Below are 26,589 nucleotides of genomic sequence, written 5' to 3'. Positions count from 1 at the left end.
TGCACTTGAGTGGTATAGTCTGGGTATAGTGAAATTCGTTTATTCTCCCATGGTATGACCGATTTGATTCTGGCCTGAGTTAGCAGCATGTCTCTATCCCGGTAATTGAGGATCCGGACAATAAGCGGCCGTGGTGTCTGTCCCGGTTTTGGCTGGCCAGTTGGGATTCTATGCGCCCTTTCTACACAGAAATATGGCGACAGACCCTCAGGGGCAACGTTATCTCGGAACCACTGTTCCATGAACTCTGCCGGCCGGGACCCCTCGCTTCTTTCCGGCAGGCCAATAACGCGAATGTTATTGCGCCGATTGTGCCCTTCCGCGTCCTCCACGCGTTCCAGCAGGGTTTTGACTTGACGTTGGATCACTTGGATGGAGTCCGTGTGTTCCGCCACTGTCGGGGCGAGTTCAGTTATCGACAGACCTTGATCTTTAACTTTATCCGCCAATTTCTCGTGGTCCGCCTTAAGCAAGGATAGGTTAGTGGTGAGGGTGCCCATCTGCGTCTCCATCACGGCCCTAGAGTCTCTGATCTCTTTTAGGATAAGGTCTAGTTTGTCGCCTTGCTGGCTCTCTGAGGTGCTGGAGGCCAGAGTCAGCGGTGCAGAGCCCCCAGGGTCCGTATCTCGGGCAGGTCCTGTGCCCGGGCCCTCCTTGCCCCCCGTGTTCTTCACGCCTTTGCGCCCCATATTAGACGTCAGGCGCCTGGTTGGCGGTAGGAGCGCGGGTCAGGGCGAGTATTTGCCGTCCAGTGTGCGTCTTATTTTCCAGTTGTTTCCCCGCTGGTCACACCTGATGCTCTCACCTTGGGGAAGCTGTTGACAGTGTCCGCGTCTCCGCAGGGGGGAGGGGCCGCTTTCTACCACACCCAGCGTATATGAGCGCCGAGGGTTTTCACTGGGCCCACCACCCTGAAGCGCTATGTCCCCCACCTCATCAGGCCGTCCGCAGCAGTCAAAAACGGCAGTAGGAGCAGTTGAGCGCCGCCCCGCCTGGGCCCCCAGCAATGTATGGGCACAACGTAGTTACAAAGGGAATGGGTTAGGCGCAGTAACAGTGCCGTATTGGGGGGCGTTGGCTGTGTTGCTGCATGTTTCTCCGGCGCCTCAGTCCTCCGCCCACTGCGTGGGGATAGTCCCTTCACCAGCCCTGTCTCTGCCAGGCATCCAGGGCGCCCTAGCCGGACCCGGCCTCCAATCCAGGGGTCCCCGCCTCTCCGCAGTCCGCCCTCTCAGGAACCAGGGCAGCAATGGCACACGAGACCCGGCTCGCCACCCAGTGCAGGGTCCCGGTGGTCCGCCCCGCACTCCCCCGGGGCTCCTCACCTCCGGCGCAGTTCGGGCAGACAGCAAGCCAGGCAGGGGGGCCCCCGCAGCAGGTAGTCACTGCCAGCGGCGGGAATGTCCGGCCCTCGGCGCCCGCGTCTCAGCGTCCCAGCCTGCAGCAGCGGCCCGTCCACAGCCTCCGTACCTCCTCCCGACGTCCAGGTACACAAGGCGCCGTCCTCGCCCCTCGGCAGTCGCAGGGTCAGGATCCCAGGTGCAGGTGTCCGCCTGCAGGATCGGAGGCTCCGGTGCTCTGTCGCTTCACCGTCCTCTTTCTCCGGGCACCCCCGTCACTGGAGGCCCCGGTCCGCAGCGTGGCTCTAGGCCTCCCTGTTAGCCACGGCGTAAGTCCGGAACCCCGGTCACCAGAGCTCCAGGATTTTCAGCGGAGCAGTCGGGGGAGAAGCGCCTCCAAAAACAACCGTTTCCAGGTGGAGATGACCCTCGGCGTAGGCTACAGGATCTTTACCTCTCCCAGCGGCACCGGAGCACTAGCAAACTCCGTCCGCCATGGTGGCCTGCTAGCCACGCCCCCTTGAATAGCTTACACTTGTGCATTTTTTATGCCATTAAAACTTTTTAGGCACTTTATCTATGATATTCAATCTATACGTGCTCTCTCCACTCATGATGTGTTTTTGTTGTTGATTTTTTTTGTTTTGAAGTAAGATTTTGACCCGTAACGCTTTTGTCCCTTTATTGACAAAGAACTGTGCAGCCAGTTATCTGCATAGGTGAATCCATGCCCCGAGAGATACCAGGTGCTGTGCCAGGGCTGAGTTCTTCTAGGTTACTTGTCTTACCCCATCCAAGCTCTGGTGAACAAAAGCACAGCCAAAGAAGGACCTGGCGCTGTGATCCGTGTCCGGTGACGCGGTCTGTCGGCATCTCATCTTATCCTGTGCCAGGAAGGGACACTGCTATTGTGCTGCGATGCTGTGGTGTTGAACACACCGAGACCATACCGAGGTGTACAACGTCCTCGGAATATCTTACTTGACAATCTTGCAGGCCTAGGAAACTGCTGGAGGGCAGCTTTTCCCGAGTCTGGCTTGTCAGGCTTCATCCTAATTAACCACAATCAAGAAATCTACGAGACCTGCTTGCTGATGAAGTTCTGTAGCCTCCATTGATATCATTGTTCCCAGTGTTCAGTGTATATCTTCCAACATTGATAACACAGGACTCTTCAATTGGCCTGTTGTCTATTTTAGCCTGAGACTGAAAAGTAATTTTTCATTGTACTGTTGCACATTAGTTTGGCAATGTACCCCTAGCTGTGAAATGTGAGTTTACGTTTTGATATAGTAAACTAGCTGTTCATTGTTCGTTTCCATACGCGTACTCTTGTACCCTCTAGATTTCTGGAAGATATTGCATTACACCTGGAAGAGGATACTGGGCCGGGCGGTAGTTTTGTATTTTTGATGTGTTTTTTCTCAGTTAAACCACAGTTGGATGGTTCTAGAAGTGATCTGACCCAGCACCTGTATTTTTAGGATTGATAAACTCGGTCACACCTCATTGTCAGTCTGCTCTCTAGTGTTTCTGTTCTGCTCTTGAACGGAGCCTCTGTTTTGAGGGTAAGGGTCCCATGTTGCTAAATTGTATGAGTTAAAAGCTTCTAGCCAAGATAGTGGGCCTCCTGTACCAGTTTTGCTAACTGTTTGTGTGGCTTAGCTCCTTCGTATTGGTACCTATCTCTAATGGCCACTGAACGTTTACACCATTGAAGATAAAAGTAATCCGATTAAAGCACTTTTTTTCTTTCTTTCTAGGCTTTGAAAGTGCGTCTGGCGGATGTTACTCGAGAAACAGTGCAGAAAAGTGTTTGTGTATTAAGTCACCTGGTAAGAGAGCTGCAATTGTATTTATAGAATTACTTTTCAGGAATTATTATCGAATATATTTAGAGGTCTACATTTCAAGCACCTACATTAAATGGGTAACCCAGTTCTGTAAAAACAAAACGCTCCGGGCTTAGTTACTAAGAATAAAGTTTTATGTAGCATTGCTATTTTTTGATGCTGTCCTGGCCCATTAAAAATCCACCTATAAACATATTGGTCTCCTCATTCAGTTTGTTTTTCATACCGTAGCAATTCGACTCCGCATATTATCGCAGGTCAGTCTCTCTCTCTCTCTCTCTCTCTCTCTCTCTCTCTCTCTCTCTCTCTCTCTCTCTCTCTCTCTCTCTCTCTCTCTCTCTCTCTCTCTCTCTCTCTCTCTCTCTCTCTCTCTCTCTCTCTCTCTCTCTCTCTCTCTCTCTCTCTCTCTCTCTCTCTCTCCCCCCCCCCCCCCCCCCTTCACCTGTGTGTTGGCTCGGTCTCTCTCACACACAGTCATACTCTGACACACTTTTGTTTTTATAAATCTGAGCAATAACCCTTCTGAGGTATCCTAATTTTTCAAACCTACATGTACTAGTTTTTGTTTAACTCATTAGGGTGCATATAAAGTACAAACTTAGCCACAAGGGGCAGCTGGGAGCCTTACGTCACACGTCACACAAGCATTATGTGTTTACTCCTGTAAATTACATAAGCATACAGAGTCATTTGCAAACATCTTCTGAGTTAGTCAAGAGTGCAGATACCTCCTAGGTTTCGAACGACCAACTATGATCAGTTTTTGTTTTACGTAGTTGAGTCAATCCCAGTGTTAAGCTTTGTAATGGAGAATTTATTTTAAATTGATGCAAACTTCAAGAAGTAGCCACTGTAGATTGCACAAGATTGGGTGATGTGGTCAGTTTCTTTCCCCCTAAACGACATATCCTGCTTAGTGAAGGATGAGTAGGATGTGAGCCAGACCTTACTAAAGAGATTATTGACTGTACCACATTTAATTCTAACCCACAAGTTCGTATATAGTGCATTTATTGCAGACATATGGGATCCCCCACATATTCAGTTTTTTCGACAGTAGTCTATTAATCCCAATAAAGGCCATTTTACAACCAGTGAACCGGTCATATATTCTGCTCTGGCTCTTATTCAGCTTGTTGTTAGCTGGCAGTGAAAATGTTCAAATGTTATCTAGGGTGGAGCGGCCTTGCCTGAAATCAGCTTGATACACAAGGATAATTGTTTGTCTTCCACACAGTTCTTCAATTCAGTCAGTAGAATACCAGCATATCATTTGGATTCATGGTCTAGTAAGGAAATTAAATTGTGCTTATTATTGCCCCTCTGCAATTGTAAGGGATGTCAAAACCAATCCGCCAAGCACTAATCAATTAATTTTTTTTAATTTGTGGTCCCAAAAATCTGCATTAAATTTGTAAACTCTTGCAGAACCTATTTTATCACAGGTGCCTCTTCCTATCTTGCTCATTGAATAGCAAATATTCGTTTTTAGGTCTCGCACCTGCGATGCATCGCAAAGCGATGTCGTTGCGAGGCCTATTGTGATCAGTTCCGCTTACAAGGAGCTAAGTGTGACAAGATATGTGCACGCGCCCCCTGCCGTAATCGGATTAGGTCGCGCGCGCGTTCACCATCTCCTGTCTGCCCTAGCTCCTACAGCACACAGAGACACATGCACTCACGCACACACACACAGAGACACTCGCGCACACATCCCCTCCCCCCCTCAGTCATCGGGCTCTTTTTACACACGCACACATACATACACACGCATACACACACACGCGCATACACAGACACACACGCGCGCTCACATCTCCCCCCTCACACCCCACTCACCGGGTTCTTTTCGCGTGTCCCTCTCTCCCTCGGCAGCCAGCGGGTCATTCTCGGAAACAGGCGGGGCTCTCCACGAGCACGGGAGCCCCGCTAGCTGACACGGAAATCTTCAAGCTGGCTTCACGGGCACAGGAGTGCGGGGTAGGCTCCCGTCTGCTTCCTGTATTTTTGCGGCCCCGTCCCAACACAGGTTGCCTGGCTTCCTGTTCAAGCCGGGCTGCGGCGGTGAGTTTTTTTCAATACCAGCAGCGGCAGTGAGCTGGTAAAACTTTTCTTTTCTTTTTACAAAAAAAGTAGAAACTGGTGACGTGAGATGCGTTTAGGCCTTTCTTCGAGGTCAGAATTAATTATGTGTTTAATAACTCATTATTTTAGAAGCGCCCCGTTACAGCGCTCGTAATGCTTTCCTGCAAAGAACACCCCTCCCACCTCCCAAACAGCATCGAGCAGCAATCGCCATGGGCATTTATTTATTTATTTAATACAGGGCCTGTAATGCTTGTTCCAATTGGCAGTGTTGGCAGGTAACGTAACGGCATACATTGCATCAACTAGCAGATTTGGACAGTCTAGTTCTTATGGGACGTTGGAGTCGAAGTAAAAGGAGTATCGTTTCTCTTTATATGCACCCCCCCCACACATACACACTTTAGTAATTGTGAAAATAAAATGCCTCGATGATGAGATATTAAAGTGTATAGCAGGCTTGGTGAGTATATATTCCCCATCTGCTGGCGTCGATACCTGCTAGTGCACAGCACCCCAGAAAGCAGAGGCGGCCTATAATCACATAGCACCCAGGCTGCAAACACATTTGGCGCTCGGGCTGCTGCTGGTCATTAATGCGAAAAGTAATGGGGGATACAGTTTATAGTGAAACCTAATGCAATCAATGCCTCTGAACGCCAACACTTCTGCACCTCCCTTAACCCACCCCACATCTTACGTTACGTTCACACTAGTGAGAAGGCGGTGCGGTAATGGGGTGGGAACATGTGGGATGTCGGGGGGGGGGGGGGCTAGAGGGGGTTGGGAGGAAGATTGCAAGAGTTAATAGGTGCTAGACAGGGTGCGTGCAGCATTATAAAAGAAAACAGATTAAAAGCAGTTATGAAGAATAACCATCCTGTTTAGAGGTAGGCTGCTGCATGCACAACCTTCATGCAGACAGGTCTGTGGGCCCTTTTAAAGTTAGGCAGCCGGGCCTCTCAGGCGACACCCTTCAAAGGCCGGAGGAAGGAAGGGCAGGAGTTCAGTGCGGGACAGGGGAAGGTGGCCGGGGAGAAGTGGCGGTCTGCTGCCTGTCGGCAGGAGGCAACGGGGAGCCGTGTGGTCACCCAGGAGGGGGCTGGGTGTAGTCTGCACAGGCTGAGGGGGTGGTGGGGGCTGTGTACTGCCCACAGACTTGGAGAGGGGGCTCGGTGTACTCTATACAGACAGGGATGTCTGCGTACTATGCACAGACAGGAACAGGGTACTCCGTGTACTCTGCGCTGACACAGGGGGTGTACTGCTTCCAAGCAGGGAGGGTGAGGGTCGGTGTACTCTGCACAGATACCAGAGGGCTAAATACTTCCTAGAGACGGGGAGTAGAGAGTCTGTGCACTGCTCACTATCCTACAGTAGCTCTGCGCACTACGCAGTGGCAGGAGGGACTGTGTACTGGCCCAGAGAAGGAGTCTGTGTACTTCTCACAGACAGCAGGGGTCCGGTCCATGCACCACTCACAAACAGGAGAGGTTCTTAGTGCTCACATACAACAGCTTCTCTGGGTACTCTGCACAGACCGGGTGGCTGTGTGCTACTCCCAGGACTCTACTGAGAGTATCCGCAGTGGCGCTGTGCAATACAGAAGACAGGAAGTTGGGGGCATCTGCCCTGCGCACAGACATCCAAGTCATCGAGGGAGGGCACTGCGATCAGTACTCCGGGAGCCAGTCACTTGGCAGCACTTAATTCCCCGGATTCAGTCACAGCCGGGTCCCTGCAGCCAGACCTCAGTCCTCCGCATCTGTTTCACCCCAGAAACCGAGATGCATCTCTGCTGCCTCTTACGGCATCCAGAGCACCACAGCAGCGAGTGCAGCTGAGTGGAGGCCACTGCGATCACTTCTCACTGCAGCTGCAGAGTGAAGTCCGTTCTCCTTCACTGCACACCTGGGACAGCAGTGAGTCTGGAATGACTGAACTCCCTGCTACACGGAATTAGTCTCCCTCGTAGCGCCAGAACTTGAGAAGTGCTGCAAAGCGCTACACTGGAATCACTGCTGCAAAAAAGAGCATTTGCAATGCAGTAGGTCTCGCATTTGCATGAGTGTAAGCTATTGGCATTGTAAATGACAATGCTTTTTTATATTTTAAAAACGAAAACAAAAATAAAAGGCATTATTATTTCCAATGTCAATAGCTCAAATTCCTGTGAATGCGAGACCTATCGCATTGCAAATGCTTGTTTTCTGAGCATTCATATTTGATACCATCAAAAGAGCCCTCCACACCTCCAACTTTATGAATATAGTTGCTACCTTATGTAACATAAATACATAAATATTTTCTAGATGGGACTTTCACACTGAATAAAATATATTACTCCTCTGTTCTATTGTGTTTTGGAACCCATTAATGTAACTCCATAATCTCCACATATCCTTTCTGAAACAAATATCCAAGATCTGCCAACCATTCTGCCTCAAAATGATAATTTTTCACTTCCCAAGTTACCTTACGATACTCAGCTTTTCATTTCTGGACTGCGTTCTTTAATAAATTGTCCTCAAGAATTGTTATGTTCCCCAACCTAGGCCTGAGTAGCAAAGCAACCTTTTACCTAAATTTGTCCTACCTTGCTCTGCATAACGGTTCTAGCACTGACCTTTTACCCAGTTTTGTGCTGAATAAATGTTGATTAGTTTCCTTGAAACTAGCCTCCTTTATTATGCATGAGGATTCTTAGTAAAGTCTCCTGCACATGACGTACATAACAGGATTAACATATTCTGTACAAACGTAATGGCTATCTTCTTCCTAGGACGACAAAACTACTTTGCATAGTTGCAATTATTGATTTAGGCTAATTTCCATAATCGTACTCAACATATCGATTGTGATAGAAACCCTGAGGCTATCTTTATGGTGTAAAAGAACCGCACCTTCACTAGGTAACTAGAGGAGACACTTCCACGCTGACACAAGACACTGAGGTCCCTGCATGCTGAAGCTTCAACACTCATCGGTCTGAAATCCTTTGGGGGTGTTCAACTCGTGACCAAGACCGGGTCCTTTATTGTCTCACATCAGGTAATGGGGATGGCTCTTTTGTAGGGGATTCTTGGCTTTACACCCATATACATGCTATGTACACTTGAGTAGGTTCCGCTTCGTAGGAGTATGCTTGATTACGGTCATGTTTATATTCCTGCATATATTCACTGTCCATGGTAGAATTCTACCTTCTATTGACTGTATTGGTGCTTGTAATCTTTTACATTTGCTTCTGTCTAATGATTGTTGCAGCAAACATGTTTTATACTAGAATGACGCTAGTTCAAATAAATGCTTATTGAAAACGTCCCCAAAGTTTATTCTGTTTATCTCTCTGAGACCAAATGAGCACGATTGACTAAGTAAAAAGTACCGTACTGTTTCCACGATCCCTGAAGGGTCAAGGGTTGTCCTGTTCGATGGTTGCCAAAACTATTTGCTCCTTGGTAATGTTCGGGGGCTTATGGTGGCACTGTGAGCTAGCTGTTCTATAGGCTGTCATATCCTTTGGGGGTGTCAGGAATCAGTCTAGACACCAATCCCTTAGTTTATGTTCACTACAAACGTGCAGATCCTAAGTATTTTTAGGGACCAGACGACATGGCGCCGCAACGTTGGCTTGGTTCTGATTTAACTGTCAAATCTGAGTAGTTCAGTCGTGCTTTCTCAGAGACCCCTACTCACATTTAAGCAGAGACGTCTGGAGTGGGAAGGGAAATCCACCGCAGCTGAGTAGGTAGACCCTATGTATTAGCTGTAGGTTTGTTCAAGCTTGACGGATAATTATTCCCCACACTGTGCAAAACCTTATCTCCTTTCCTTACTACTTCCTTCCACAATGTCTGTCACTGGTGATGGAGTTACTAATACAGGGGAAGAAGATCAGGAAGTTGTTCTTAACATTACAGAAAATTAAAGACATGCAATTACTATGAAATTAATGGAATACGGCATCCCAGCGATGGGTTGTAGTGTTACCTTCGTGATTGAGACACACGAGGCATTCAGAACAGAGGTGTTATATTCTTGTGTCAAATACCCGCCTGCAGACTGCAGCCCGCACACTGCATTCAATATTTGCAACTTAAATTCTGTACTCACAGCACTGTTTTTAAAAACTTGTATAATTTATTTTGAACGGTTACTTTGGCCTTTGGGGCATTTTTAAAACTCATACCTTCACTCTTGTGACTCAGCCGATTAGGCGCTGACTCCGGCCTCGATCTTGGGAGGCGAAGTTGAAGGAACGCGGCCATCTTAGGGAGGTATCTCCCAGGTTGGGTGCAGTCTAGTTGCTCAGGCGCAAGGCACTCAGCGCTAGCATATAAGCATAGGGTCATACCTCCGCGCAGCGGACGCGCCAACAACGCGCCAAAGGAACGCCTAAGGTAAGCCCGTCTGGGCCCGTCCGGGCCGGACCGGGCCCAGGGGCCAGTTCCTCTGCTCCTACTGAACTAATAGTCGTGATCAACTTTTACAATTAAGAGGGAGGGAAGGTGTGCACTGTGCCCTACTACCCACTCATACGAGGGCCCTTAGATCTTGCACAGGTTGTAACTATAAATTTATCCCGCACAACCACAGTGACGCTGATGTGGAAACGCGCCCGTTTCTACTTGCGCTACTTAACTGCCGATCATTACCTAAACACGCGATCAAGATTTCCATGCTCCTTGAGGAACGAGATGTGGACGTGCTCTTCCTGACGGAAACGTAGACTAATGATAGCTCCGAGCCAGGTATTGTCCGAGCTCTGCCCTCCAACTATGCTATATTAAGGCAAGATCGTGCAGATGGTCGTGGGGGCGGCATTGCCATTGTGTACAAAAGCACCTTGGGATGCAGAATTGAGAAAGCTGCCATCTCAGGGGCGGAGAGTCTTATGTTTGCCATCACATTATCACCGACATGCACCTTCTCTGGGCTCCTGCTTTACAGGCCACCAGGGCTGTATGGTCAATTCTGCGAAGAGCTCCCGAACATCGCATTAAACCTTTTTAGTAATACCTCCAACTTTACCATCTTGGGAGATTTCAACATCCACTTAGATGAGCCAGACTCCCCGGCTTGTCATAGTCTGACCACCGGTCTGGAGGTCCTCCACCTTAGGCAACTAGTCACAGGCCCTACGCATAAAGCTAATCACACGCTAGATCATTGCTACACCAACGTGGATACCTTGAACTTTGATAACTCCATGAGAGTGCCCTGGTCCGACCATGCTCTCCTGCTTTTTTCTTTGGCCCCCCAGGAGCATGCAGGACCCGCTAATATAACCAAGAAAGTAAGCCGAATCTGGTCCAAACTTTCAACGGAGAAATGGATCACGAACCTCAAGGAAACCATACCTAAAGCTATTAATGATCCTATTGAAGCTGATACCCGCTTTAATCAATGGTTGGAGGCATCATTGGATCACACCCTGCCAAAAACTGAATTACTCCATCGCAGTGGTGGGAATAAAAAGGCTTGGTATATACCCGAGCTAAAAGCCCTTAAGCAGATTTGCAAATAACAGGAAAGAAAGTGGAGAAAAATTTACTCCCAAACCAGTAAAGACAGCTATAGAACGGCTCTACGGAATTATAAACAGGAAATTAAATCAACTCAGTCCAACTACTTCCAGGACAAAATCAAGTCGGCCGCCAGCTCCCCAAGGGAAATTTTTTACATTTTTAAATCCCTTGTCACCCTCCCGGCCCCTATTAGTGACCCTGGCTTAGCTGACACCCGCTGTAGGGAACTCGCAAAAATTTGTGCCGCAAAAGTGGCTAACATATATTCATCCTTTCAGCAGACACCCATAGAGTCATTTCTGTCCCCACCCCTAGATATGATTAAGCTTGAGAAATTCACCCCTCTTGATTGCCCGAGTGTCCAGGCCCTCTTAAATAATCTAAAATCAGGCTCCCCAGCTGATCCTGTACCCCCGACCATTCTTAACCTGGTCTCAGACACTGTAGCCCCAGTCATCCAGGAGGTGATTAACTCCTCCTTAGCATCGGGAATAGTTCCACCTTCATGGAAACAGGCAAAAGTAAAAGCGTTGCTGAAGAAACCCAAACTCAATTCAGAAGATTGGGCAAACTACCGCCCCATCTCCCTGCTTCCCACCATCAGCAAACTAGCCGAAAAACATGTAAATACCCTGTTAGCCGCCTTTCTTGAAAATAACAACTCCTTACACTCCACCCAGACTGGCTTCAGATGCAAACAGGGCACTGAAACGGCCCTCGTTACGGTGGTTGAGGAAGCAAGGAAGATTGTGGACAGTGGAAATTGTGCAGCCATATTACTTTTAGATCTTAGCGCGGCCTTTGATACCGTGAATCATTCCATCTTGATTCAAAGACTGAGCAACGTAGGGGTCATGGGCCCGCACTAAGGTGGCTGCGCTCTTTCCTGTCCGATAGGACTTTTTCCGTGTTCGAAGAAGATGCCTCTTCCCCCCAGATGCATCTACAGTGTGGCGTCCCTCAGGGTTCGTCCCTCAGCCCAACGTTATTTAACGTCTATATGAGGCCATTGGCTGAGGTGGTGCTTCCCTGGGGGGTGCAACTGGTGACATACGCTGATGACACCCAGCTTATTATCACCTTGGCAGGACAGGAGGCGCCGCATGGCAACCTTTCCTCCTGTCTTTCCAAAGTCCGCGAATGGATGGATGAATCCTTCCTAAAACTCAACTGAGCAAAAACGGAAGTGATGATGCTGGGACACAATGCACCCTCCTCGGTGGAAGTTTGGTGGCCAGGTAGTCTGGGCCTGCCCCCTTCTCCGAAGGAGCAAATAAAGAGCTTAGGGGTCTGGCTGGCCCGGCTCTGAATTTTTTGGTGCAAGCCCGGAAGGAGCCGCAACTTGCTACGCCCTCATTAGGCTACTCAGGAAAATCATTAGACTCCTGCCATTTGAAGCCAGGAGGATACTAGTACAGGCCTTGATTCTGTCTCGTTTAGATTACTTGAATGCGCTATATCTAGGGACCCCGCAGGGGACAATTAAGATCCTGCAGACCGTACAGAATTGTGCGGCCCGGATGTTACTTAACATCCCGCAAAGGACATCGGTCAGACCAGCATTGCGCCAACTTCATTGGCTGCCAGTGCAACAAAGAGTTGAGTTTAAGGCTCTGATCATTGTTCATAAAGCAGTGAACAAGGCGGGACCACCCCTCATCCAACCCATGTTCCATCCCTATCATACCTGCCGGTCCCTAAGATCCAATAATAAGAACCTACTGGCAATGCCCAAAACAAAGAGTTCGCATGGGAGGCAGACGCTTCTCCCTACAGGCTACAAAGCTGTGGAACAATCTTCCTGATAGCCTCAGACTGGAAGCGAACCATCTTAGGCTCAGGAAGATGTTAAAAACCTTCCTGTTTGCCTAAACCTTCTGGGAATGAATGGGTCCTGGAAGCGCTGGGATGCCTTCGGGTAGCCATGCGCTATACAAATATGTAGTCATTCAGTCAGTCATTCATTCATACATTCAGACGCACGCACACATTTTTGTTAAATACTTATATTGAAGATGAGACACCTGAAACATACTTTCCATACGTGGACGTAGAAGTCCCTTTAACATACCAAGAGCATATTAATTTGTTTAAAGGCGCCCTCCCTCACACCACAGAAAATGTGAGACTCTGTTCCCTCAGCAGAGATGGAGTGACCTGGCCAGTCCTAGCTTCTTACCCACCACATCCAGAGATAGATACAAGCATCAGAATTACGTACAGAGAAATAGAAAACTATACAGAAACCTTACACAGTTCGTAGTGCGAACACTTGCAATTCAACCTACGAGGATTACCCAAGATGATCAACCTCAAGAACGACAAATATCAGCCCACCAAATGCGGAACGGGATTCTGGGAAGAATGCCCACTAAACATGAGCAACTGCCGTTCTGGATAGCACAGAAGATAGCACAGCTTGAAGCAGTATTATTTCCTGCGGGCACAATACAGGCCCGCAGGAAAAACACAGAATACATCATGATCACAGGGTGGTTCTCCTCAACAGGAGCCCTCTGAAAAAAAGATATAAACTTAGAATACATGATAATATTTAAAAAACAGACCGGTATCAGGATACAGATATACGTTCCTCTTGGTCCTTTCAGAGTTCATCAAAACACTCGGAGAGGGAAGAGCGGTCAAAACACAGATCAGAAGAGCAAGTCAAGCTGAAAGGGGAGACACATCGCACTTTAGACTACATTATCAAACAAGAAGATAAACCCAAAACGAAACCTCAGTTTAAAAAGAAGAAGGTAGCTGGCCTTAAAATAAGAAATGCCCAGGCTACTGAGGAATCTACTTCTGAACAGGGAATGGGCTCTTACCATGCAATACAGCGCAGCAGAAGTAACAATAGCTCGCCAGAACCTGATGAAATTTCTGGTGACAGCAGCGTTGAATGAAAATATCACGGAGGAGACACCAGATACATGGGTAAGTGTCCTACATTGTTTATACGAAATTAAGCTCCTAATGGAAGGGGACATACCCAGGAATGTGAGAGGTCTCTTTTGGGAGAGCCGGACATATAGATACAACATCCTTTTGGCGGAAAGAGCTTGGCCGCCTGAGTTCGTTATAGAGTGCCCTAAGGGGGAAGATGTAATCTTGCCAGCTTTCTCCGACTTCGTTCCAGAGTCACTTACATACTCATACACGCAGGAGTGGGCATTACCGTTAGTTCCCACACTTTTATCACAATCATGTAGGTGGGATGCTGAGTCACCTCACCATGAAATCCCATTAAATACCACTCCTACTCCACAGAGGCAGCACCCAATAAAACATGACGCAAAGAAACAAGTCAGGGAGATCAACTTGAGTACTAAGGTGTGGTTGAAAAGTGCACCTCTTCTATGAGTAATCCTTTGTTTCCCAAAATGAAACCCCACAATTCATATAGTTTTAGACTACAGGCATTTGAACAGATACACACGAACATTTGCAGTACAAAATGCACACAGTGGCACAGTAATGAATAACATTGTCCAGAGAAAATACAAAACAACTCTAGATATCTCAAATGGATTCTTCTGCCAAAATATAGCTCCTGGAAACAGATATTTGACAGCATTTTCGGCCCTCGGCTTTCAAAGCCAATTCTGTAGACTGCCCCAAGGGTATAAGAATAGCCCTGGGTTGTTCTCAGCGAGAGTAACAGGCATTGCCCTACATAGATGATATTTATCTAACGGACGAGGAGTTATTGGAACACTTGAACAGGGTGAACAACATAATTCTGGAGTTTGCCAATGTGGGCTACAAATCTAACTTAAAAAAATCAAAAATTGCCCACCTCCGTGTCCTATTTTGGGAAATGAGCTATCAAGTGAAGAGAAAAGCCAATAAGCCATTTATCTTTAAAAATATGCACTGCTCCAATGCCCAAAGACTCTAAAAGGTTTACAATCCATTCTAGGATTCCTAAATTTTGGCAGAGCATACATTTTGGATTACGCTGAAATGGTTAAACCTTTCTATGACCTAATCAGACCTGATTTTTCATTCCAACATTGTACACAAGAAAACACAGAAATTCTCTGTTCCGTACAAGCTGACATAATAGCTTCCAAACACTTACACATCCATGTAAATACCACTAATTTGGTGATCTGTGTAGTCACGGGTCAATCAGGGTACAATAACCTCACCTTCAATGAAGGTGAAATGGTACCCATTGCATACAAATCACATTTGTACACAAACACTAAAATGCATTTTGCATCCACAAAAAATATACTGACCGCAGTACAAACTACTGTATTGAGAGAAAAAGAGTCAAGAGAATAAATGTTGATTCGTTTCCTTGAAACTAGCTTAATTTATTATGCATGAGAATTCTTAGTATAGTCCCCAGCACATGACATACATAACAGGATTAACATACTCTGTATGAAAGTCATGGCTATCTTCATCCTAAGGCACCAGAACTACTTTGCATAGTTGAAATTATTGATTTAGGCTCATTTCCATAATCGTACTCACAACATATCGATTGTGACAGGAACCCTGCGGTTATCTTTGTGGTATAAAAGAACCGCACCTTCACTAGGTAACTAGAGAGGACGCTTCCATGCTGACACAAGACACTGAGGTCGCTGCATGCTGAAGCTTCAACAAGCAGCAGTCTGACATCTTTTGGGGGTGTCCAACTTGTGACCAAGGTGGGGTCCTTCATTCTCTCCCATCAGGCAATGGGGTTGGCTTTTTACTAGGGTATTCTTGGGTTTACATCCACATACATGCTAGGTACACTTGGGTACACTTAGGTAGGGTCCGCATCGTAGGAGAACGCTTGATTGCTGTCATGTTTATATGCCTGCATATAGTCACTGTTTTAGCACCATGATAGAATTCTATCTTCTATTTACTGTTTTGGTGCTTGTAATCTTTTACATTTGCTTCTGTCTAATGACTGTTGCAGCCAATATGTTTTATACTAGAATAACGCTGGTTCAATAAATGCTTATTGAAAACTTCCCCAGCGTTTATTCTGTGTATCTCTCTGAGACTAAGTGAGCACGATTGACTGAGCGAAAAGTACTGTACTGTTTCCACGATCCCAGAAAGGTCAAGGGTTGTCATGTCAGGGCTCGAAAATTCCACTCGACCGCTCGCATAGTCGAGCTAAATTTAACAAGGTCGAGCTATTTTTAGGTCCTACTCGCCCTTTCTGGTGAGTAGGAAAACAAATCAACTTTTGGCCTCTGTCTGTGAAAACGGAGCAAATGTGACAAGATAACAAGATTTAAAGGTGTTTTTATTGCTCACAAAGTTAATGAGCAATAAAGATGCCTTTAAATCTTGTTATCTTGTCACATTTGCTCTGCTTTCAGAGACGGAGGTCAAGTAGGTTGCAGTTAGGTCGAGGACATTTTTTAAGGTGCTAGTCCTGCAGGACTAGTACCATTTTTTGGATTTTTCTAGCCCTGCATGTTCAATGGTTGCCAGAAACTTTTCGCCCCTTGGTAAGTTTCGGGGGCTTATGGTGGCACTTTGGGCTAGCAGGTCTATAAGCTGACATGTTTTTTGGGGGTGTCCAGAATCAGTCTAGACACCAATTGTTCCCTACAAACGCAGAGATCCTATGTATTTTTTAGAAACAACATGACAGAATGATCATTAATTTCCTAATTTTCTTCTTAAGTCCCTCTCTATATATATCATAATTCCTTATTATATCAGTTTATTTATTGTTGAGTGTCCATATGTTCCCTTATGTTTATTTTTACGTAATGTATTAAGCACTTTTGTCTGTAGAATTTAACTGTTATGCATTTGTCCTGTCTTTTGAATATTGATATATGTATGTCACCATATACGATATATGACTCTTTAATATATCTTTCACATTTTTGTAGTCCTGAGTGCCGTTGTGATTATTTTCTTTTGGTGTAATTCAATGTAGCATTGGTTGTCAGTCCTAAGTAACGGTGGTCTCGCCAAGAAAACGTATAAGTAGTTGCAAATTTCATGGCAGAACCACTGTCTATATCCCTGTTTTTCTCAGCATCCTCTAAAGCAGAGTTGAAAATGCCTTCTGGATGCATTTCGGTTCTCATAAATTTTACTTTTCCAGCCCCTAGCTATATCATTCCCTGCATCAATTGCCTGCGCAGTTTTTAACTCTTTAAATGCTGCTGTGAATGTAGAAGCAGTTCACATCAAGTTTTAAGACCAGCACATTCAAGGGATTCCTAATACACAGAAGGCTGCCTCTGCAAACTAGTATTAAGGGCAGATTTGTAGTTGGCAGCCTGCCCATTTTGTAAGTGCACCACCTTTGTTTGGAAAGCGCGCATCACGTAATGACATTGCAGAATGCTTGGAAGATGGATTGTTCTATTTTGGGCACTAATGAGATAAAAGAAAAGCAATTCTCCTGCTATTCCCTCTAATGTTTCATGCAGCCTGCTAAGATTCTCCAGATGTAAGGTTCCTAAAATCTGCTTCTCATTACAAAGCGCTTACTGAGTACAAATCAAATAAAGCGGAAGAAGTAGCTGCATCCAAGTCACTGTAATCAGATTGTGTCTTGTAATCTCAATTTCCTCTTAAAATTCAGTGCCTTGATAAACGGCTTGCGTGTTTTGAACATGGCTGTTTTCGGCTACATTTTCTTCTTTGCTCTTTCTGACATTGTCCACTTCTAATCAAGGAGATTCCTTGTGAGTCATTGCTTTCAGAATTGTTCATGATAAAATGTTTAGCAACGTAGTAGAGTATAGGCTAAGGAAAGATTACATGCATTCAGCCCTGTGCCTTTAGAACTAATTTCCATTTCAAGAGATAGCTCACAGAGGTGGGCGCCCCTCAGAAAGATCTTGGCATGAATTTGCATGTTAGTTTTGTGAGGCAGCCACATGGTTGCCATTGTTTTGGGTCTGAGTGTATGCAGTCCATATGGGGCAAATCTAGTTATTATGCATTGAGAGCACTACAGGATCAAAAGGTATTTTAAGTTGAGAGCATGGTAGGGACAACACCAGACAAAGGGCCGAGAGGATTGTAGGGGATCAAAGTAGGCAAAGAGTTGGCATGGGCGAGGGGAGTGCAACAGAGAAGTGTTGGTTCTAGTAGGGGCTAGAGGGCCAAGTTGCAGTGTAGGGATGAGGTTTGGGAAGAGTAATAGGAAAGGACAGTGGTGCGAGGCTGCAGGCTACAGGAGGCAGTGAGTTAAAGGAGGAGGGTACTAATAATGTCACTGTTGTGTTCTCTGATTCACAACCTTAGACTAATTCTCAACAATCAGGAGGTGCAGAACCCTGGTGAGGGAAAAGAGAGAAAACATCCAGACGTACTCTTAGTCTTTTTAATGTCCTTAAGAACGGAGGTGCCTGACCGCCATTGTCAGTCTCATCTTAGCACAAATCTGGTTTACGTAGCCAGATTGAACTACCCTAACTGGTCAGATAACTGGCCGCAGACATTTTTTTCTGGCACCATTGCAGTAGTGGACTGGACGTTTAGGGTACTGTCGTTGCCAGGTTCTTTAAGGTATCAGTTTTTTTTTATTTTCCTATCTATTTTCATAGTAAGTGATTTGATCGTCCGAAATATATCTTTTCGGACCACCAATAGTTGTATTCTTTTCCACACTGTGACTGGGTTCAGTGCAGGAAAAAGAAGATTGTGTTTCGCCTACGTTTGATTTAGCTCTGGTTATTCACCCCATAACCAACAAATTATCTCAGTTTTAGTGTCCCACTGCATTTCTCACTACAGTTTCGGTTACATGTGTGCAGGCGTTTGATGGGCGGGCCATAAATTATGCTTGAAATGTTTAGCATAAACTTTGAAGTGTGAGCCTTTAGTTTTAGCTGCTGTGCCTCGAACCCTGACTCAGGTTGCAGATTCTCAGGATTTTTTTTAAATTAAAAAACAATATTTTATTTAAACAAAACATACAAACAACAAGTAATCAGGGAGTCAGTGCACATTCAGTATCATGTTACATGTTGCGACCGCAGCAGCAGCCGCGGAGATTTTGTCAGCAGGATCATAAATTTCCAGGATACCATTAATCACAATCCCACCCCCCCCCCGTACTATTAATGTCTGATTCCTCTTTCTCTGTTGCTGGCATTGTTGCACATATGATGCCCCAGTATTCGTTTAATTTCCCCCACACTTTTGTAAATTTATCTGGGCAGCCCCTACTTTCATAGATGGTCTTTTCAGTTGCCATACACCAATCCATGTCACTTTTCCATTCCACTAGGGCACTCCACTGTCTAGCTATATTACTTTTAGCCACCGTACATCCCCGTGTCACCCAGATGCGATCACTACTAGTGAGGTTGTTTTCACTCCAGATGTTCAGGAGACACGTCTGCTGTGTGTACCTCTCTCATGCAGGATATAACCTACTCCCAATATATCTGTATAGCTGGGCATTCTCACATTATGTGGAGGAAAAAGACTTCCTGTCCACACCCCCTACAACAATCTGGGGAGTCGAGTCTGCCAATTTTTACCAGGGTTGTACGGGCGATGTATGATCTATTAAGTATGTTTAATTGTACCAGTCTAATCCTTGACATAATGGCTACTTCCTTGGGTGAGGATAGGGCTTCTATCCAGTCCTCACCTTCTATTTGTCCTATGTCTCGCTCCCAGCGGGCACGGAGGGCAAGCAAGAGATCTGGAGAGTTATTCATGAGTTTATGATATATCAAAGAGGTAGCCTTCTTTTCAAGATATTCAGTCTTCTAATGGCAAGGAATCCTGAAATTCCTCTCCTCTTGGCAGTATTGCCCTCAATGTGTGTCTACCTTGCAGATATTTAAAGGTTTCCAAAAGTGCTAGCTGATGTTCTTGCTGTAGTGTCGCGAATGGTTTGACGTCTCCCTTTGCCCACAGGTCACCTAGTCTCGAGAGGCCGATCAGGTCCCACTTCCCAAAACCTCCAAGCTTTGCCAAGAGTCCCAGACATGCAGAGTCCCATAATTGTGTCATCTGTGTGAGTCTGCCCTTCCACCCAAGAGCTGTAAGCGCCTCCTTCCAGATCTGCAATGTAGTGGAGGTTGGCTCAAAAAAGGATTCTACCCTATTCCTTCTGTAGATATCCCTCAAGTATACCCCTGGTTGCATATTACAGAGGTCCATTTTATATGCCGGGTGATCCTGAGGGTAGTGTACCCAGTGCTTCACTGCGGTGAGCTGGGCTGCCCAATAATATTTTCGCAGGGCCGGAATTGCTGCACCGCCATCATACCATCCTCTCGTTAACTTCTGTAGAGAGATTGTTGGGGAACCGCCATCCCATAGAAGTAATTGCTTGGAAGTATGATTGGTAAATCCAATAAGGGGCGTTGTGCAACACGTAAAGGAATTGTGGCAGGGACATCATCTTAAATAGATAGGCTCTTCCCAGAAGTGATAGCGGGAGACATCTCTAGTGTGTAATTTGTGAAGTGGGGGCTCTAGGTTCTGTTCGTTAAAGACTTTTTGATCTCTGGTAACGTAAACACCCAGGTATTTAAATCCTTCAGTTACGGTAGGTATCTCACATCCCCTAGGTGGGAATGGCGGGGCTCCCGTACAGTTCTGATTTCTCCCAGTTAATCGTATATCCAGAGTAGTTTCTATAGAGTTCAAATACATGCAGAATCCTATTGAGGGTTACACTCGGAGTAGCCATGTATGGTAGGATGTCATCTGCATATAATGAAATTCTATCCTCTCCGTCCGGTGTCCATTTTAGTTTTCTTATTATGGGGTCTTCTCTTATCCAGACCTCTAAGGGTTCTAGCACCAGAGCAAATGTCAATGGTGACAGTGGGCATCCCTCTCTTGTTCCCCAATGTAGCCGAAAGAGTCTTGATATGTTACCGTTAACTGTCACCTGGGCAAGTGGGCGGGAGTATATTAGTTGCATCCAGGCTAGGAATTGTGATCCGAAGCCTTGTTTCTCTAGGACCGCGTGCATGAAGGGCCATTCAATAGTATCAAATGCCATCTGAGCATCTAATGAGAGCACCACCACATCTTCGTCTATGTCGGCTGCTCTACCCAAGACACCATGAAGTCTTCTCAGATTCAATACCGTATTTCTCCCTGGCATGAAACTGGTCTGGTCCAGGTGGATTAGGGTGCGCAAAAGCTTGGTCAAGCGGGTTGCTAGAAGTTTGGCCAATATTTTAGCTTCCGCATTCAAGAGTGATATAGGCCATTAAGAGGAACACTCTTCCTTGGGTTTACCTTTTTTATGTATAACCACAATATTGGCTATTCTCTGGTCTTTGGGCAGTATGCCAAGATTACGGCTCTCCTGAAACATATGGAGAAGCAACGTAGCTACCTTGGAAGCATTCTGCGTATATAGTTTGATCAGAATGCCGTTAAAGCCACCCGCTTTTCCAGGCTTTAGCGCCCCAATAGCTTGAGTTAGTTCACTTTCTGTTATTTCTTCTTCTAGGGCAGCTATGTCTTCCTCTGCATGCCTTTGAATGGGGAGAGTAACCAGCAGCTCCCTAGCTTCCTCTATTGTGACTGTATTTGAGCTGTATATCTGACCACAGTGCAGTACAAACTCTTCTGTGATATCTTTTCCCTGCCTTGCCATTGTGCCATCTCTTCGTTTAATCTCGCTCACCCAGCAGGCAGCTCTGACTATTGTATATAAACAGGCCATTAGCTACCCAGCTTTATCGCCCAGCTCGTAGAGGTTACATTGAGTTGCACAATGTCTGGCCTTGGCTGCTTCATCAGCTGTATCCCTGCACTCCTTCTGCTTAAGCCGGAGGTGATGTTGCAATGAGTCAGCACCATCCTGTATCAGTTTTGTTTCTAAGTCTTGTATTTCATGTTCTAAACTTTTTAGTTTGGCCCTTTTTTCGTTCTTGTGAGCTGCCACCAGGGAGATCCCTTGCCCACTTATTACTGTCTTGTAGTCTTCCCATAATATACTGGCAGAGTACACCGTACCCTCATCTTCTACTATGTAGTTGTCAGTAGCTTCTTTGAAGTGCAGTACGGAGATGCCAATGGGTTTATCCCCCCTTGGGAAGTGCAGTTAGTGGAGCTGAGGTTGTATCGGACACATACTGGGGAGTGATCAGAGACACCATATGCCAGGTGTAGTCTATACGAGAAAGGGTGCCATGGGCACCTGAGTGGTAAGTGTACTGGTGCTTGGTGGGGTTGTGTGCCCTCCAAATATCTATGCGTCCTAAGGCTGAGCGGAAATCACTTAAGTTAGTGCCTGCTTGTTCCTGCGGTCACTCCGGCCAGCAGTCTATCAGAGAGGAGAGAGCCTCATTGCAGTCCCCTCCCACAATCCGGTTGCCTACCAGGAGTTCAAGGAGTACAGCTCCTAATTTTGGAAGCAATTGTGCCTGTAGTCGTGGCAGAACATATAGTGAAATTAAATTGAATAGTTGTCCTTCTCAAGATCCTGTGACTGCTACATACCTGCCTCTATCGTCGTAAATGATCTTGTGAACTATAAAGGGGAAGGAGGAGCGTAGTAGAATGCCCACCCCCCTTGAGCCTCTGGTATATCCTGCATGGGCTATCAGTTTGTATCCCCATCTATTTAACGCTCCGTATTGTGTCCCTTGAATGTGGGCCTCTTGCAACAGAATTACTTCAGGGGCATATCTTTTCAGGTATTGTAGGATAACCCCTCTTTAATTCCATCCCCTAAGCCGTTCACATTCCAGAAGAGAATAATAAAGCCTTTATGTGAGATCATTATATGTATCTATCCCCGCTTTCCCAGGGTTCGATCTGATCACTTCTCTGAGAAGGTTGAAAATAAGTGGGAGGAACAGGTATCTCACCCCTCAGTGACTGAAGCCCTGCCTAACATGCATCTAGCTAAAACCCAGTTAACCAAAACATTTCTGGCAAAAACTAAATCCCTTTTCACTTCCACGCCTCCCTGCATGGCAGACTAGAAACTGACCGCCCCCCAACTATGCAGAGAACCTTTGTATACCGTAACAAACAAAACTATCTAGGGGAAGGACTTCATCCGACCCTTCGCTGCCATCCCTATTCATTCAACATTATTACATTATCTCACTATAAGATCTATAAAGGTGAAACATGACTTATCTGTGAGTCGCCTCATTCGGAAGAGTTCTACCCGTATACAGTTCGAGTACCACTATCCTCCCTAGGCATCCGCAGGAGAGGTGCTGGATCTCTGGGCAACGTCCTGTATTTACTGTAATGTTTCATTGTGAGTCTTCTGCTGGCTCAGTCAATTCTCTGCAGTGAGTATCGGAGGATTCTTGATTGCTTCTCTCCTTAGTCTTTTTTCCCCTAGTTCTTTTGTGCGTTTTCCACCCATCGACCCAGCTCCATGCTTCCTCCGAGGTAGTAAAAAACATGTTTTCCCTTCTGCGAACCCTCTGAGTTTGGCCGTGAACAGCATGGCATATTTAAAATCTTTTTCTCTAAGGGATTTTTTTACCTCTAAGAATGACCGTCTGGGTTTCTGAACCCTTATTGTGAAGTCCGGAAAAAAGGAAATAGCACTATTGTCCCATTTTACTGGAGGCGCAACTTGAGAGGCCTGTAATATTACATGACATTCTCTGAAGTAAAAAATGCGGGCAATGATTGGTCTTGGCAGAGCCCCAGGTTTCGGCGGGGCACCCGGGATTCTGTGTGCTTGTTCTACCGATAAACATTTGGGGAGAACTTGGGGCTTTAGATGTTTCAGGATGAGATCTTCAACAAAAAATCTACTGGTGGGCCTTCAGCCCTCTCCGGCACGTCTATTATTCTCACAATATTCCAGCACGACCGGCCTTCAGCATCCTCCATTCTAGCCTCTAATACTTTGACTGAGTTGCATAGTTCACAAACTTGAGTCAATAGTGTTTTGGTTTCAGCCTTGAGCGAGGTGATCGTTTTCTCTGCCTTCTTGACTCGGGTTCCTATATTACGGATGTCTGCACTTATTAGTGTCATTTCGGTAGTTACTGAGTCAATTTTGACCTCCAGCGAGGTTTTAATATGTTTGATCGCCGCAATGACATCTTGCAGGGTCGGCAGTTCTCCCGTTGCCAGCCCTTGAGCAGCATCCTCCATTTGTGGATGTGTCACCTGAGGAGCAGGTGGTTCAGTTCTAGGATGAGCATATTTTTCCATCTTGGTTTGTGATGTTGCCCTCAAACCTTTTGGCCCAGGCATCATGCGGGGTTCGGCAATATTTGAGAGCCCCAAAGGGCGGGGGTTTGGGAGACGCAGGGCGGGATGGGCAGTGTCCACCACCTATCTGTAGGGGCCAAGACTCTCCCAGTGGCCTGTCGGGTCGTGCCTCCTCCATCCTGAATGCCCTCCCAGTAAACCAGCACTTCTCTGAGCACCCGTCACAGTCCAGTCCGCACTCCCCTTACTTCCAATTGTAATCTTCGATCCACGCCACTTCCATTGGATTCGGGCCTGTGTGTGTCCCGATTCGGAATCTGCCACTACTCCAGAGGATATCTGGGTATTATGGCTTGCTTTTCCCCCGCCTAGGTCCAAGCCTTCAATCAAGTTATACTCGGATGTTGGAGCCCACAGGGTTATTTTAGGCTGGGGGTTGTTCTTCTTCTTGGCCGAGCGGTGTTCAGGGGCATGGGGGTGTAAATCCCAAAATTTGGCATTCAAACACTCCCGGCTCACTGCTGATCCACTCACCTACTAAGTCCTGGACCTCCCGGTGCCTCCGACGTGGGTCCCATATACAGCGTCACTGCCGCATCGTCTCCGGTTGCAAGCGGCCTCGAGACCGGATTCAGCCTGTTTCATGGGCCACAGCGGCCCTCAGGTGTTGCGCCATTGTTGAGGCCTTCTATCTCTGCTGATGCCCCCTCAATTCCTGACCATGCCAGGGGGGACCCAGGCCTCTGGCGGGGCCGCGCCACCCACCGGGGCCTGGGCTAGCCACTTCTCTGCAACCCAGACTGCTCCAATGCGGGCCCTCCTCCACCTCCAGCACACTCTGTATCAGGCAGGTCTTTCTGTGTCGGAGAGCCGCCTCCTCGTTTCAGTCACCCTCCAGTGCTGCGCTTCGCTGCTCCAGCGCTCCAGCGCTCCGAGGCCCTGGGGCAGATCCACCCTCTCATGGACTGTCTCAGACGCCTGGACACCGTCCTGCCACCTCAGTTGGTTCTTGACTGCGCTGATGTGGGCCCTCCTTTACCTCTGATGTCTTCACTTTTCTCTGGTCTCAGCAGGGGACCTGGGCACCAAGGCGGGCCACACCATCTGCTGAGGCCTGTGGTTGCTTCACTGCCATTGCTGACGGGACTTTCTGCCTTGGAGAGCCGCCTCAACGTCTCAGGCGCTCCCCAGACTCGTACTTGGTTTGTCCCGGAGCTCCAGCCACGACAACCGGGCTCCACTGCTTATGGGCTATGCCGAGTAGGTAGACTTTGCCCCCAGTATCAGCCTTGTGTGGTAAATAAATAAATAATACCCTATTTTTGACTAGACTTATAGCATAACAGATAGCTCAATAAATAAGAGTCAAGATTCGAGGTAGTAGGAGTTTCTGCAGGTTTATTACAGCATAAGGACAGGATCAGGACAACCTGCATAGGAATAGGACAATAAGGCCCAGCAGGACAACTGGGGCCCAGCAGGGGAAAAGAGGCCCGGCAGCTGCCGGGGCTGGGTCTGGGATGAGCGCGCTAACATTTAATAACATAACATTGATTTATATACATAGCGCAAACACATAGCATTACATTGCAGTAGGCGTAACAGTGGGTGGAGCAGAAGGCGTGACGTGTAACAGTCGCGAGAGATAACAGTAAAAAGGGGTGTAACTGGGAGTTTACATAGACATGTGATGCAAACGTAACAGAATATGTCATGAATGGGCGGACACATAGGAGGGGGCTACCTAAGGAGCCGGGACCTCTAACCTAATGGTGCGCGAAAACTAGCAATGACGTATTACTAGGAGAAGCTGGGGGCTACGAACTCTGTGCTAGGAGCAGAGACTAAAGTCTGGAGGGTCGGAGCGACATGTACCTAAACCCTATCTGGTATCTAATGTTTAGGGAACATGTTGATATAAACTAGAAGTCATGAGGGGAGAGGCTAACCTGATTCTAAGACTGGACCATGCATTATTCTACATGTAGTGCGTGATGAATATTAAATGACCATTAAATACAGTATTTCTCTAACATGGAGACGAGAAGGCTAGACAATGACGGAAACTATTGATGTAGTTCAGTAGCTTTAGGAATGCAGAGGAGGAGGACTGAACTGATAGCTGGAACTATAACATACTTTTGGCAGACTTAGAGGCAGAGCCGGGCTGCACCGGGCACTGCGAGGCAGGAAGTAAGTGAAAGGTCGAGGATACAGGTGGGGGCTGTATCGCTCCTCAGCGAGGCTTTCAGGAGACAGGAGCTGAATCCAGGGTCCGGGCCCTCTTGAGGCCTAGAAACGGGGACTTTATAATGGAATAACGTGCACACTGAGAAACGTGGCAACATTACTTTACATAGGCCTGATATTCGTAGTATTCACGAGAACTGGAAAATAGCACACTAGAGGTGGACACAACTGTAATTGCGTCTTTAGTCAGAAATGGGGAATAACATACGCATATTGGTCATGCATACATAACATATGATGGATGGGGCGTAGGGACACAGAACATGGCAAAATTTACTTTTCCACATTCCCTCCTTGTCACTACGTTTCCATCAGGAAACATCAATATTCATGATACCGTCTATCATTTCATACAGTACCATTTGCTCGTCTCGAATTGTCTTGGAACGGGATTTAGAACGGGGCTTGGGACTAGGA

At 46.7% G+C, this 26,589-nt stretch overlaps 1 protein-coding gene across 1 annotated transcript in view; it reads left to right on the top strand.

Annotated features, from left to right (window-relative positions):
- AVL9 (AVL9 cell migration associated) overlaps positions 1 to 26,589 on the top strand; it is a 397,244-nt gene that overhangs the window by 225,286 nt on the left and 145,369 nt on the right. Inside the window, exon 4 of the mRNA XM_078688247.1 lies at positions 3,104 to 3,175. Within this exon, the coding sequence (XP_078544373.1) occupies positions 3,104 to 3,175 (72 nt within the window). The remainder of the gene's footprint in view (positions 1 to 3,103; positions 3,176 to 26,589) is intronic.

This window comes from Lissotriton helveticus, chromosome 4_1, assembly GCF_964261635.1.
Source record: "Lissotriton helveticus chromosome 4_1, aLisHel1.1, whole genome shotgun sequence".
NCBI lineage: Eukaryota > Metazoa > Chordata > Amphibia > Caudata > Salamandridae > Lissotriton > Lissotriton helveticus.
The sequence above is the reverse complement of the archived record's forward strand: the minus strand, read 5'-3'. Positions and strand labels throughout refer to the sequence as shown.